Source organism: Desmodus rotundus, chromosome 12, assembly GCF_022682495.2.
Source record: "Desmodus rotundus isolate HL8 chromosome 12, HLdesRot8A.1, whole genome shotgun sequence".
NCBI lineage: Eukaryota > Metazoa > Chordata > Mammalia > Chiroptera > Phyllostomidae > Desmodus > Desmodus rotundus.
In genome coordinates, this window is record NC_071398.1 from 70,828,091 (window position 1) to 70,839,865 (window position 11,775).

At 46.6% G+C, this 11,775-nt stretch overlaps 1 protein-coding gene across 2 annotated transcripts; it reads left to right on the forward strand.

The window, feature by feature from the left end:
- Positions 1 to 773: 773 nt before the first annotated feature.
- On the forward strand, positions 774 to 10,649 carry S100A10 (S100 calcium binding protein A10). 2 transcript variants are annotated; one of them, XM_024575590.4, is made up of 3 exons: positions 774 to 909; positions 7,212 to 7,352; positions 10,238 to 10,649. In XM_024575590.4, the coding sequence occupies exons 2-3, from the start codon at positions 7,221 to 7,223 to the stop codon at positions 10,397 to 10,399; spliced, it is 294 nt and encodes a 97-aa protein (XP_024431358.1). In that variant the 5' UTR covers positions 774 to 909; positions 7,212 to 7,220; the 3' UTR covers positions 10,400 to 10,649. The 2 variants fall into 2 exon arrangements, with proteins under 2 accessions (XP_024431358.1, XP_053772000.1); XM_053916025.1 differs by lacking the exon at positions 774 to 909 and having other exon boundaries at positions 7,207 to 7,352.
- The last annotated feature ends 1,126 nt before the right edge of the window (positions 10,650 to 11,775 follow it).

The window sequence follows — 11,775 nt, forward strand, 5'->3', positions numbered from 1 at the left end:
TTAACCCTAAACCACAATTAAAATAAATGGAGTGATACTTATCCGCTAGGAAACACTTAAGTTTTTCCTCTAAATTTCTGGAAGAAATTTCTTCTAAAGGGCGTTGACGACCCAATAGGCCAATTGCAGGACGAAAAGGAAGCTTTGAAAGGTAGGTTTTAACAGTGTCAACTACAACTGTAGCTGAACTAACCACCCAGTGAAGCCACACACACTAAGAGGAGTAAATCCCTTTTAACAAAGTCCCGTGGAGCTGATGAGCCCCACAGCACCCTCCTTACCCACCCCCATGTAGCAACGGGAGGAGGGGTGGGGATAAACTCGGCTTTTCCACGAAATGCCCACGGACCGGAGGCGTAGGAGCTGAGACCCTAGGGAAGGACTTATAGGGCCTAGTCGTTAGGACTCCACGTGCCCTTCCCTGCAGTGTCATCTAGAAAATAATTCCTAGACCTGTAGGTTACCCAAGAGCAGCTCGCTTCTGGTTCTGGGCCAATGTGCCCCACCCGCAGAACCGCTGGATTCTTTGATTTCCTCACTAACTCACTCTCTAAAACCAAACCCGAGAGGGAAGGCATGGCCAAGGGTGGATATGTCCTTAAATGTTCCCGAGTATTCGTGTAGGATGAGAAGTTTACGGTAATCGTGTCCCTGGGAGCGGGTGGAGACCAGGAGTGATTTCCCTCCGCACCCTCGTGGCGAGTAGGGTGTGAGCGTGCGCTTGGGGTGGGGTGGGGAGGGCAGGAAGAGGCGGGAGGAGAAGGGGTGGGGTGAGCCGAAGCCCGACACCCTCCCAGGCTCCTCCTGCCTACCCCCACCCCCACCTACTAAGGCGCCCAGCAAGCAGCGCTCCGCTCACTGGCCGCACGTCCCAGCCAGCCTAGCGATCCTGTCGTGCCTCCGGCCAAGGTGAGTTCCGCCCTGTACCCGGCGCCAGGGAAAGCCCCTTATGTGCGGCTCTGGCCCACCGTCCTGGCTTCTCAGCGCGTCCCGGCACAGGGGTGGGGGTGGTATCCGCGCTCTGGCCACACCCAGCGGGGCGAGCAGCGTCCTGGCGCGACCCCTCCCCCGTCCTAGCGGTCGGGAGGAGGGGGCCCTCGTCCCTTGTTACAGGACTGAGGGGTTGGTGTCCCAGGGTCTGATATCTCCTCCCTTTCTGTTTTTTTTCTTTACTCACACTTGCCTACTTTTCGACTAGTCTCCCCAGTTATGCAAACCCCCGCTTCTGGCCCCCTGTCCTGACGGCATGTTTCTTTGTGGGCTCCAGCTGCATGCTGACCTCTGTCCAGCTCTTCGTAGCCTCCTTCCAGCTGGATGGTCAGAGCAGGCTCGGGCAGGGTTGGATACGGCCGGGGAGGGCTGGGTGTGTTGGCAGCTGGCGGATACCCTTCCTAAAGGGCACTCCTCAGTTCCTGGCCCAGATGCTTCAGGTTGGGTTTCCTGTTGTTTGTCTGCTAGACCAGAAGGTTCTTAACTGTTGAGGGAGGGAGGTCTATTTGATTTCTTTATAAAGCAGTTTTGCAGGGGGGCGGGGGAGGGGGGACTGTTATATTAAGTGATTTCTCTACTGAAAGGGTTCCCTTCTTGCTACCATAATTAAGTAGAACTAAAAAGAAATAGGGGGAGAGCAGGCATGATGAAGGACCTTCCAACCCAGATAAGTCTGGCCCAGTGCAGTGAGACAGAGTTGTGTTGGGTACCTCGTCACACTAGAACTTGGCCAAAGGAATGGCACTTCCTCCAGCCCTGGATACTGCACTCTCCAGCCTCAGCCAGGCTCTACCTCTCTGAAACCAGGTCTCTGCCATGTTGGCTGGGGGTGGTGAAGAATGCAGAGGGCTAGTGGCCAGGCCCTGCACAGCTTTGGCAGAGACTCTGGAACACATAAGCCCACCCACCGCCTTTCCCTCTGTGGGGAGCTGGGAGCATTCTGCAGGGCGTGGTTAGCACAAAGGGCTCTGGGATTCTCCTAGTGGAGGGCTGTGACTCAGCTGTGAGACCATGTGGGTGTGGCCCTGATGGTTCTGGCTATTCTCTGCAGGTGGTTTAGACTGCACACTCCCTGAAAGGGAAGGGGAACTGTGCCATCTTAGAGGGCATTTTCCAAGAGGAAGTGAGTCACACTAGGACTGACCGGCAATCTTAAAGGGAGAAGGTTTCTTGACTGAACTGTGGGTGAAGGCAGCAATTAGATTGGCAAGGCCATCTTGAGACTACTGCTGGCTTATCGCCTTAGGCCTGCTGGCAGGCTGCCTCAGCTTTGCTGGGAAGGTAGCTTTTCCCGTTAAGAGGTTTGCAGTTGCTGCAGGTCCCTGCCCCTCAAGCCCCTGCAGCTTGACTTTGAACCTGCAGCAGTGGATTTGTGTATCATGTGCTTCAGGTGAGGCCAGGCTCTGGAAACACCCTATCAGTGATCTTTGCCTCCAGTGTATTTCAGCAAATTGCAGAAGATAATGCCAGGGGTCGGGGCAGGAATTAGTTCATGTAACTCCTTTGAAATTTCATCAGCCCTGCCCCCACAGATTCCTACCCAGTTTCTGTTTAATCATCTCTTCTAAACACTATATACCTTCCTCGACAGCCCAAAGCTACCTCCTTCATCATGGTGTTTGATACACCATTGGGAGTTTCTTATTTCAGTTCCTCACATTTTATAAGAGTCCACTGGGCACTAAGTCCCCTGATTTCTAGGTGATGGATGCTCTTGCCTGATGTTTCCTGCATACCACATCAGATGGGCCCTTTTCCTCCCAGGAAAAGGGAAGCTTGAGAGCTTCCAGCCAGCCTCTCAAGCAGCAGCCCCAGTGAAATTGGGCCTGGGCCTGGGTGGAGCTAAGACTGGGTGCCTCTCTGCTTTCCGCTGACAGTTCCAAAACTGACTTTTTTAGACCACTACCCACTTGGTATGCCCTTGACTACAGTCTATTAAAGTTGGGGAAAACAGTGGAATCCTTTCAGGGTTATAATGTATAAATTAGTACTCAGAGTGCTAGGGAAGCTGAACCGAAGGAAGTTTTAGGTTTATTCCTGGGGACTCAACAATTTAGGAATATCACATCAAAAGCATAAAGAATGCATTGACTTATTTTTAACAATATTCAGCACTTCCTAGCCCTTCACTAAATAACTACCACCCAACCCACCAATGAACGTAATAGCAATATTCAGTTGTCACCATGGCTGTTGTCTGCTACTTGTCTGCGCCTGACCCTTCTTCAAGGAAGGGCAGGTGTACACCATGGGGTAGAGAAGGCTTCTGCATTTTTTCTTCCTATTGGATTGCACTCGGAACTTTTCCTTTGTTGCCCACATTTTTTATGTTTGGTGAAACGTGGGAGAGACAGCCTGGACCCAGATCCATTGCCTCAAATCATTTTTTTCTTAATTTCCTTTGGGGATCAAGTTCAAGAGTGCCTTCTGGGTTTAATTTAAAAAAAAATTTTTTTTTTCCTTTTCAAAATCTCTGAAGCAAAAGGAAGGAAACCTCAAACACATTTTAATAACAGATGTTTGTTTTTACTGTCACCTTGCCAATTATTTTCTGGGTGGGCTGTAAAACACTACGGTAGGGAGGAGCAAAGTAAATCAAACCTCTTGCTCTTTAGCGGGGTCCTTTTTCAAATTATGGCCCAGATCTGGGCGTGGGTCCAGAGCAAACATTTGGGATTGCTCAGGAGCAGGCACTTTCGTACGGAGGCCTCCTGCTTCCCTGCTGCTCCTGGGAGGGTCAAAACTGACATTGTTATCAATTCCATTCTCAACTGATTCTTAAGTAGGCTCTCGGAGAACACGGTCTAACTACTGGACCCCTGCTCTAGGAGCCCGCAACCTAGTGGCGAAGGGAACAATCACAATACTATGACGTGTTATTAAGCAGTACGCCATTACCTGGTGAACTCCCAGAGGCAAGCACTACGAAGTGTCTCTGACACATGACCAGGACATGCAAAGGGTAGGAGATTTGAAAATGTAACCACTGTGGCTGCATCTGCGGAGTCCAGAATTCTCTTCTGTGGAGAAAACTATACGGAGGAAGACTATGGACTTCTGAGCCTCCACTCTTAAGACCTATTACCCAGGCAAACAGGAGATACACAGACGTCAGAATATAATGATTCAATTTAAAAAATGAGTAAACAATGAGGTAACAGCCTGTGAAGCTCAGAGTGAGAGAGCAGAGTGTGAGAAGCCTGAGGTAGAAAGTGGGATGGACCAAAGCACAAAAAAAAAAAAAAAAAACGGGAAAAAACCGCCAGAGTGAGAAGAAAAAGCAGTCACATCAGGGTCTGACCAGACCTGTTTAGCAGGACACATATTTTTCCTCCACTTATGGAATGTGCTTTCCTCTGGGCTCCACTGTGCCATTCACAGGTGGCCCCTCTCAGCTCGCCTATCCTCCTGCTTGAGCTTGAGCTACCAGGTTTTCAGCCCAGACCTGGGTGAGCACACCCACCAAGAAGCCTGTTTGAATCGTTCATTCAGTCATTTTTAAAGCAAACACTTAGTTGTTGTTTCTTGGCTAGAACAGAATAATTCACAGCTCTTCCCAGGTAGAGAGACAGACAGGTGAACAAATACGTAAATGGATGGAGTGTTTCAGGTGCAGGAAGAGGTTGTCTGGGGCACAGAGAGGGCACTGAGGCCTCTTAGCCCCAGGCCCTCCAGTGAAAAGTGTACCCAAACTAGAAACTAGAGTCCCACCCTCATCCTGGTGTGGAGCAAGAGGGAGGGTAGGGGGAGGGAAACTCCAGGTTCAAGTCCTTGATCTGTTTGTTGCTTTAGCAACCAACTGTCAGCGCTATGGTCAGCCCCTCCCGAGATGAGAGGGCTGGCGGCACTGACTCAGTGGGGCAACCGCCACTCTTGGAGAAGAACTACATGATTCATCCACTACCAAGAGAACAGTATTAACAATAACATTTTCTCCTTTCCCCTTATCTTACTGTGAAACCACTGCACTGGCTCCTCCAAAAAAGAGTTAACTGGCTAGCAGTCCTGGTCAGTGCCCTTGGGGCCCGGGTTACTGCAGAGACAATGGGCATCTCATCTGGTTTTCAAAGCTATTTTTACCTCCCCAGCCTAACATCTCCTGGCTAGCCCCTGTTCTGCATTCTTATGGCAAATACAAGACAAACAGAGAGTGAGCTGGCTGCTGTATTCATAACCAGTTTGCTGAACAAAACAGGAGGCGAAGGGGGTCCAGTGGGGCAGGGATGTGGCTTCAGAGAGCAAAGCTCTGTCACTTCATGATGAGCATGGACAAGGAGGGGGTGGGATTGGAGTGACCTGAGAGCTGGGCGCTGACTAAGGAAAGACCGGACCCCTTCTCTTGAAGAAGATGTTCAGGGTGGCCAAACTTTCCTCCGCTTGCAACCTGTTTTTCTTAGAAGTTCCTAAATTAGTCTGGTTTCCTATTTGAGGCGTCCTTACTCTGACTTTGCAGAGCAGTTTCTTTCTGCTCCGCCCTGTGAAGAAAGTGAAATAGGTGTCCCACAGCCAGTTCGAATTTCTGGGGTCTTTGGGAATTCGTCATGAGCTACTCTGCTGTTCTGAGAGCCTGGGCACAGGCGTTTTTAAACCTCTGTGGAGACTGACTCCTTTCCTGAGTTATTTCAGAACTGGGGTGGGATCCCACACCCTTCTCCCATAGGTGACACTCACTTGAATTTTTCTTGAGTTGATGGCTTTCCAGAACTAATCCAGGCAAGGCTGACTGCATCTGAGCCAGCTGCCATCTGCACTCGTGTTGGAGATGGCGGTGAGCCAGACCTGACAGTGTGGGAAGAGAGGGGAAAGGGTGGGTCTGCATCCCCTGGAACTCATCTCACAGTGGGCCTTGAGCATGAATTTGCTGCTCTCTCCGAGAGAACTGCCTTCCAGATGAATCATGTCTGATTCTGGTTTACAGCACTCTCTAGAGTAGCATTCTTTGGCATGCTGGTTCCTGTACTTTTGTGGGGATGAAGGGGGGTAGAGTTTACTATTATTAAGTGTAATTGCTCAGTCCTCAGGCTCACCAACTCCACCGTCTCCTCTGTAAAAGATAGCATTGAGGGATCTGTTTTAAAAACGAACCTGTCGGCAGCAGAAACCAGACTGAAAGTGCATCTCAGGTTCCTCTTGGCACTCTCTAGCAGGGGAAGGTGCTAGCCTCTCCTTCAGCCTGTGCTCAGAGCCATTCTTGTGTTTTGTTTGTTGTTGTTGTTTTAGGGAATGGTATACTACACACTCCATTCAAGTTTACCTGTTCCCTATCCAGGAGTGATTTTAGGTGATGTTAGCCAAAGCTGCTCTAGTCTGGCTAAAGCATTCCTTCCAATTGAGCCAAAATCCATTGAGCTATCAAGTCCTAAGCCCTGGGTCTTGATGAGGCATACACCCCCAGATTGTTACACCTGAATTTACTCTGACATGCTTCTTTTAAACTCTTCCTGATGAAAAGCTCTTGCTCTCCCACTATATCTCAGACTTGACAGGAACTGTTCTGTCCTTATGGTCCCACATATATCAGGTCCCCAAAGGGGTTAGGATATACTGTTGCTTCTTCCTTCTCCAGGAACTAGATAACGAGCCATAGGTAGCTTTCATTCAGGTAGGACAACTGCATTTTACTACCAAAGATGCAAATAAATGTCTCTGTTGCAATCACTAACAACTTCATAGCTTTAGTAAACAATACGTACCCAGCAGACAAAATCTATCTGTAAGCAGATTTCTAAACCCTAGAATTAGACTAAACCAGGTTAGCCAGTTATGCTTGGAGGCTGAAGTTTCCGTAGTCACCAGGCTTGACTGTGTGCGTGGTTGGTATTCCACCATATCTAAGAGTCCCATTTACCAGAGCCAAGAGAAATGATGAGACACACGTTCTTTCAATAGGGTCTCTGTCGGTTAAAATGACAGATACTGATCTTGCTTTTCCAAATGATTAGAGGTTTTCTTTTTCACTAGGTGATTTATGCGGAATTAGCAGGCAACTAGATAAATTCCTCATTCAGGGCACTGATACCTCTGGTGTCTATTTCCATCAGCAGGAGGCCCAAAACCAGAGGCAAATGGATTCTTAGATTCATTGAATTTTGCAGCTGGAAAGAATCAAATGCATGATCTAATTACACTCCTTCCAATTATTCTCAAAAGACTGGCGAAACATGTAGTTTAAAAGTTAATGTAAATTCTGTTTCTTTACATTCTTTAATTTGTTATAACAGACCACCAAAATGCCGTCTCAAATGGAACACGCCATGGAAACGATGATGTTCACATTTCACAAATTCGCTGGGGATAAAGGCTATTTAACAAAGGAGGACCTGAGAGTGCTCATGGAAAAGGAGTTCCCTGGATTTTTGGAAGTAAGTCTTGAAAGGCTCAGAAAGACTCAGACATGAAATTCAGTGCTTCTCAGCCCTGGTTCCTTTCCCTTCTTTTCATCCCTTCCTTGTGGAGGTCACTACTAGAGAGGTGCTTTCATTCATTTATTTATTAAACATTATTGAGTGTCTCCTGTTTGTAAGATACTACAGAGGAAACAGAAGGTAAAGAAGATACAGCCCTGCCCTCAAGGAGCTTAGAGTTGGGAGGTGAAATAAGACAACACACAAATAACCATATTCCGAGGTGTTTGTTCAAAAGTGTCCATCCGGAATCATCTGTGTCTATTGAGACTGAGTTGCAGGAAAGGCCTTTCACAAGAGTCGCCAGCAAGGCTGCCTGGCGGCCCTTGGTCCGTCAACCTGGAAGTGGATGTGCCACATTCTGTTCATACTCCCTTTGAGCCACTTGAATCTCCCTCCTTAAATCTTTCCAGATAAAGGCTTAAAAATTTTTGTTTTGGTTCTAAAGAAATGGTATCAAAACACCTGCTGAATGAGAGCCAAATGTTACTCCAGAAATAATTGCTTTTCATGTTGAAAATGCTTTGAGAACATAGGAGCACAGCTAGAGTTTATACCTCAACGTTTATCAAACTGAGGGATCGTGAAGCCTGGAAGAGGACCCCGCCATCCACTGAGATACATCAGCCAGGGCTTTAGGCTGCGAGGCCCAGTTGTCCTTTTACATTGTAGGCCTTCAGGAGATGGTTGTTGCATTTCACTGAAGGTGAGGCATTGCCTGACAAAGTATCGGATGGAAATGCAGGTCTTTCTTTCCCTGCCACAACTGGAGTCACTCGAAAGGATCGGTACTATTGCTAGGTATACAATAATGCATTAGCCTCTACGAGGTGAAGGGAGATGATGGTAAAAGTCTGGGTCCTGCCTCTTGTCCTCTGCTTGGGCAATAACACATTAGTCAAGCCCCTGACTCCTGACTCAGTAAACGCAGGGCTTTGTAGTACTCTATTATCTACATGTCAGTGCCAGGTGAATACGCAGAACTAAACAGCCTGACTGTTTAGGTCTCTCAGAGCTGCAGTTACCACAGTGCTGTCCCAGAACGAGTTAGAATATTCTGTTACACTGCTTCTGTACAGTTCTCTGATATAGCCCCAGACCTGGAGTTAGTTAACACTGGGCAGGTTACTTTAGATTGTGGGGCCTCAGTTCCCTCTCTGTAAAAAGAGAGGACTGTATGTAATTACCTCCAAGGTCACTTTCACTTTCTGTGATTCTTCAAGGCAACCATAAAATGCAAAGACAAAATAAGTTCATTGTAAGCCCGCCCATCACATGAACAAAGGAATTCTCAGTACACTAAATACTGATAAGTCATGTTGTTGCATAAGTTAGAAGCCAGGGTGACTATCACATGAGATACAGACCCCTCCTCCCTAAAGGCTTTCTGGCGGGAGAAACATAAAGGGTGGATGCACAAAGTACTGAACACAGCAGTATAATTCCAGGCACGCCCACTCTTGCTGCATTAACAGAGCATTTTGTTTCTAAAGTTGACTCCTCTGTCATCCAAATTTTATTCCCTCTGACCGCAGCCAGGAAGCTGGGGGTGAGGTCAGAATTCACTGAAACCCACCAAAAGCAGAGGTGGGCACATAGAGCAGGTTTTAGTTGTTTGCTTAGGGTAGAAGTCTGCATTGCTGTGTAGGCGATGCTGCCGCTTTACCTTAAGGGATTTTTTAGTGCGATCTGTAAGCCTCCAGCCCACCCGAGACACTGAGCGTCAGTGCCCTCTCATGCGTACAGTCAATGGAATCCGTAAACACTTCACCTGAGCCCTTTCATAGCCCCAAAAGGCCGTGTTTCCCTCTCGGTGTGATGGGAGAGGCCACACTTTCTTACTTCTCACCATCATCACTACAAAAAGGAGTGATCAAGCCAGTCAGCATAGAAGCAAGATGAAAGAAAAAGCAAAAAGGATCTTGCCTGTCCACCTTGGCTCCATGCATTCATAGCAGGCTTTGAGAGTCGTAGGGAGTTGATGGCTCCATCACACATACTCCTTTTGAAAGAATCCAGTGGAGAGTACAGGATGGCATGGATTTACCAGTTAATTAAGAATGGAAGCGATAATAGAGACACTCTAATCCAACCTCCTCCGTTCACAGTTGATACGTGAAAGCTCACTAAGTGTGACTTACTCACTGTTAGTTACATGGCTACAATCAAATGAAGCCACACCAGCTTGCCCCGCCCGTGCCAAGAAATGAAGGGAAATGAGGGCGATCTACCTACCCTCTCCAAACCTAACACACCCCATGACATCATCAGCCCCTCTTTTAAAACCCCTGTGACAGTGATCTGAAACTTCCTCCCTAAATAATCTTGTAAGGTCTTTTCCTAAGAATTTCACATTTATAGGATTTGACTATCAGGAATAAAAGCTTGTTAAGAGAATATAAGTTTAAACTACAAAAGGAGGAGTTTCAATGAGTGGTTCTTAAGCAGAATCTTGTGATTTTAAAAGTTGTGGGAAAGGTTGAACTAGAAGCTGAGCAGGTCAGAAGGCCATGTTGGTTCCAATTGGCAAGAACAGTGGATTGAGAATTAGGAGGCGTGGGTGTACCTTCTCTGGCACAGAATAGGCCATTTCTAAGGTCCCTATAATTATATGAAGAAATGCCATGGAAACCTCTTTCCTAGTTTAAAATAAGTATCAGTTTACTAACATGATTGCTCAAGGCAACAAAGTCCATTTAGATGACCTCCAAAGATCACTTATGACCTAAAATAAGAACTCAGATAATTGAGAGATTATATATATGGTTGTCAGCAGTACTAATCAAAGAAGCTAGTCATTGCCACCACTTACGGATATTTCTTGCCTTTGTTCTTTTTTTCAGAATCAAAAAGACCCTCTGGCCGTAGACAAAATAATGAAAGACCTGGACCAATGCCGAGATGGCCGAGTGGGCTTCCAGAGCTTCTTTTCGCTAATTGCCGGGCTCACCATCGCGTGCAATGACTATTTCGTAGTACACATGAAGCAGAAGGGGAAGAAGTAGGCAGCTGAGCAGCTACTTCCTCCCCAGTAAAGAGTTCTCCCAATGGGTTGCTTAAGGAATCTCTGCCCCACAGCTTCCCCCTGTATGAGGATTTCATGAGCAGATTGGGACCCTTAGGAAATGTACAAATAAAATCCCACCCCCATTTGACAAGATAACGGAAAGCCAATTAAAGCCAGATAAGCTTTTGATTTTTATATTGCTTGCATCCTCTTGCCCTCAATAAACAAATTTCTTTTTTAGTTCATAATTTGAGATAGAACGTTTGTTACTTCTTCAGAAATGCTTGTTCCCTGCTTCATTTCAAACAACACGGGACAAAACAAAAGCCAAATGCCCTTGGGCAGCCCGCACACGGCAGAGTTCTTGCCACAGAACCAACAAAATGGGAGAGTACTCTCCGCCCAGGCTTGGAGCCTGATTTCTCTAAGTGATCTGCCCTTACAGCTATGCCTAGCCAAAGGACCAATACTACAAGGGTAAAGAGAAGGCACTGGGGAATATATTCTAATTTCATAGTTACTGAGCACAGTCTTGCCCAGTTAAATCAGTGCTGTTCCAACCAGCATTTTAGATGCCTGAGTTGTCTGAGCCTATTTTTCAGAACAAAGTTTCAGCAAACTCTAGGGTAAAAACAAGTCCACAAGGCAACTGAGAAAATGAAGAGTCTAGTGGGATACTGCAGTTACAGCATCACAATAACACTGAGTTACCATGAAATGTCAGGAAACAGACAAGCGTGACTTACATCCTGGGCTAGTGCTTTTTGTTGAAGTGCTAGGACTGATACCTTGATAAACAGCAAGTTTCTCCCAGCCCTTTCTGTGCCTATTGACAAGCTTCAGCAAATATGCATTAAGTGCTTATTGATAATACAATACCCTTTATAGAGAGAGGATGTATGAATTGGCACATGAAATTGTTTAGTTTAAATAGGTCAGTAAAGATGGAAACATTTATTTTTATGTTTGGACACATCAACATAATTCTGGGGAAAGTCAAACATAAGGTCTTACTATCACAAGGAAAACCGCACAAAATGGAACAGGATAATCCAAAACTAGCTTTGGGGAAAATAAATTCAATAAAATTAAGGTCAAAGATAAAATTCCAACCAAAATTTTGTCTCAACCATCAAATACACAAGGTAAAACAACTCAGCTTTGCAGCCTGTGGGATTCTATTAGCAAGTTTATAAAGGAGAGGTATTCATTACAAGAATCTAAATGGAAGAGGGATCGACTCCCAAGTCCATGCCAGAGGACTGAGCTATCAAGGGAGCTGCTGGCTGAGGAAGCTGCCTGCTGAACTGGGAAACCATTGCTACAGCTGGCAACTCCAGAACCATACGGCCCATGGCATAGTGGCAAGTACAG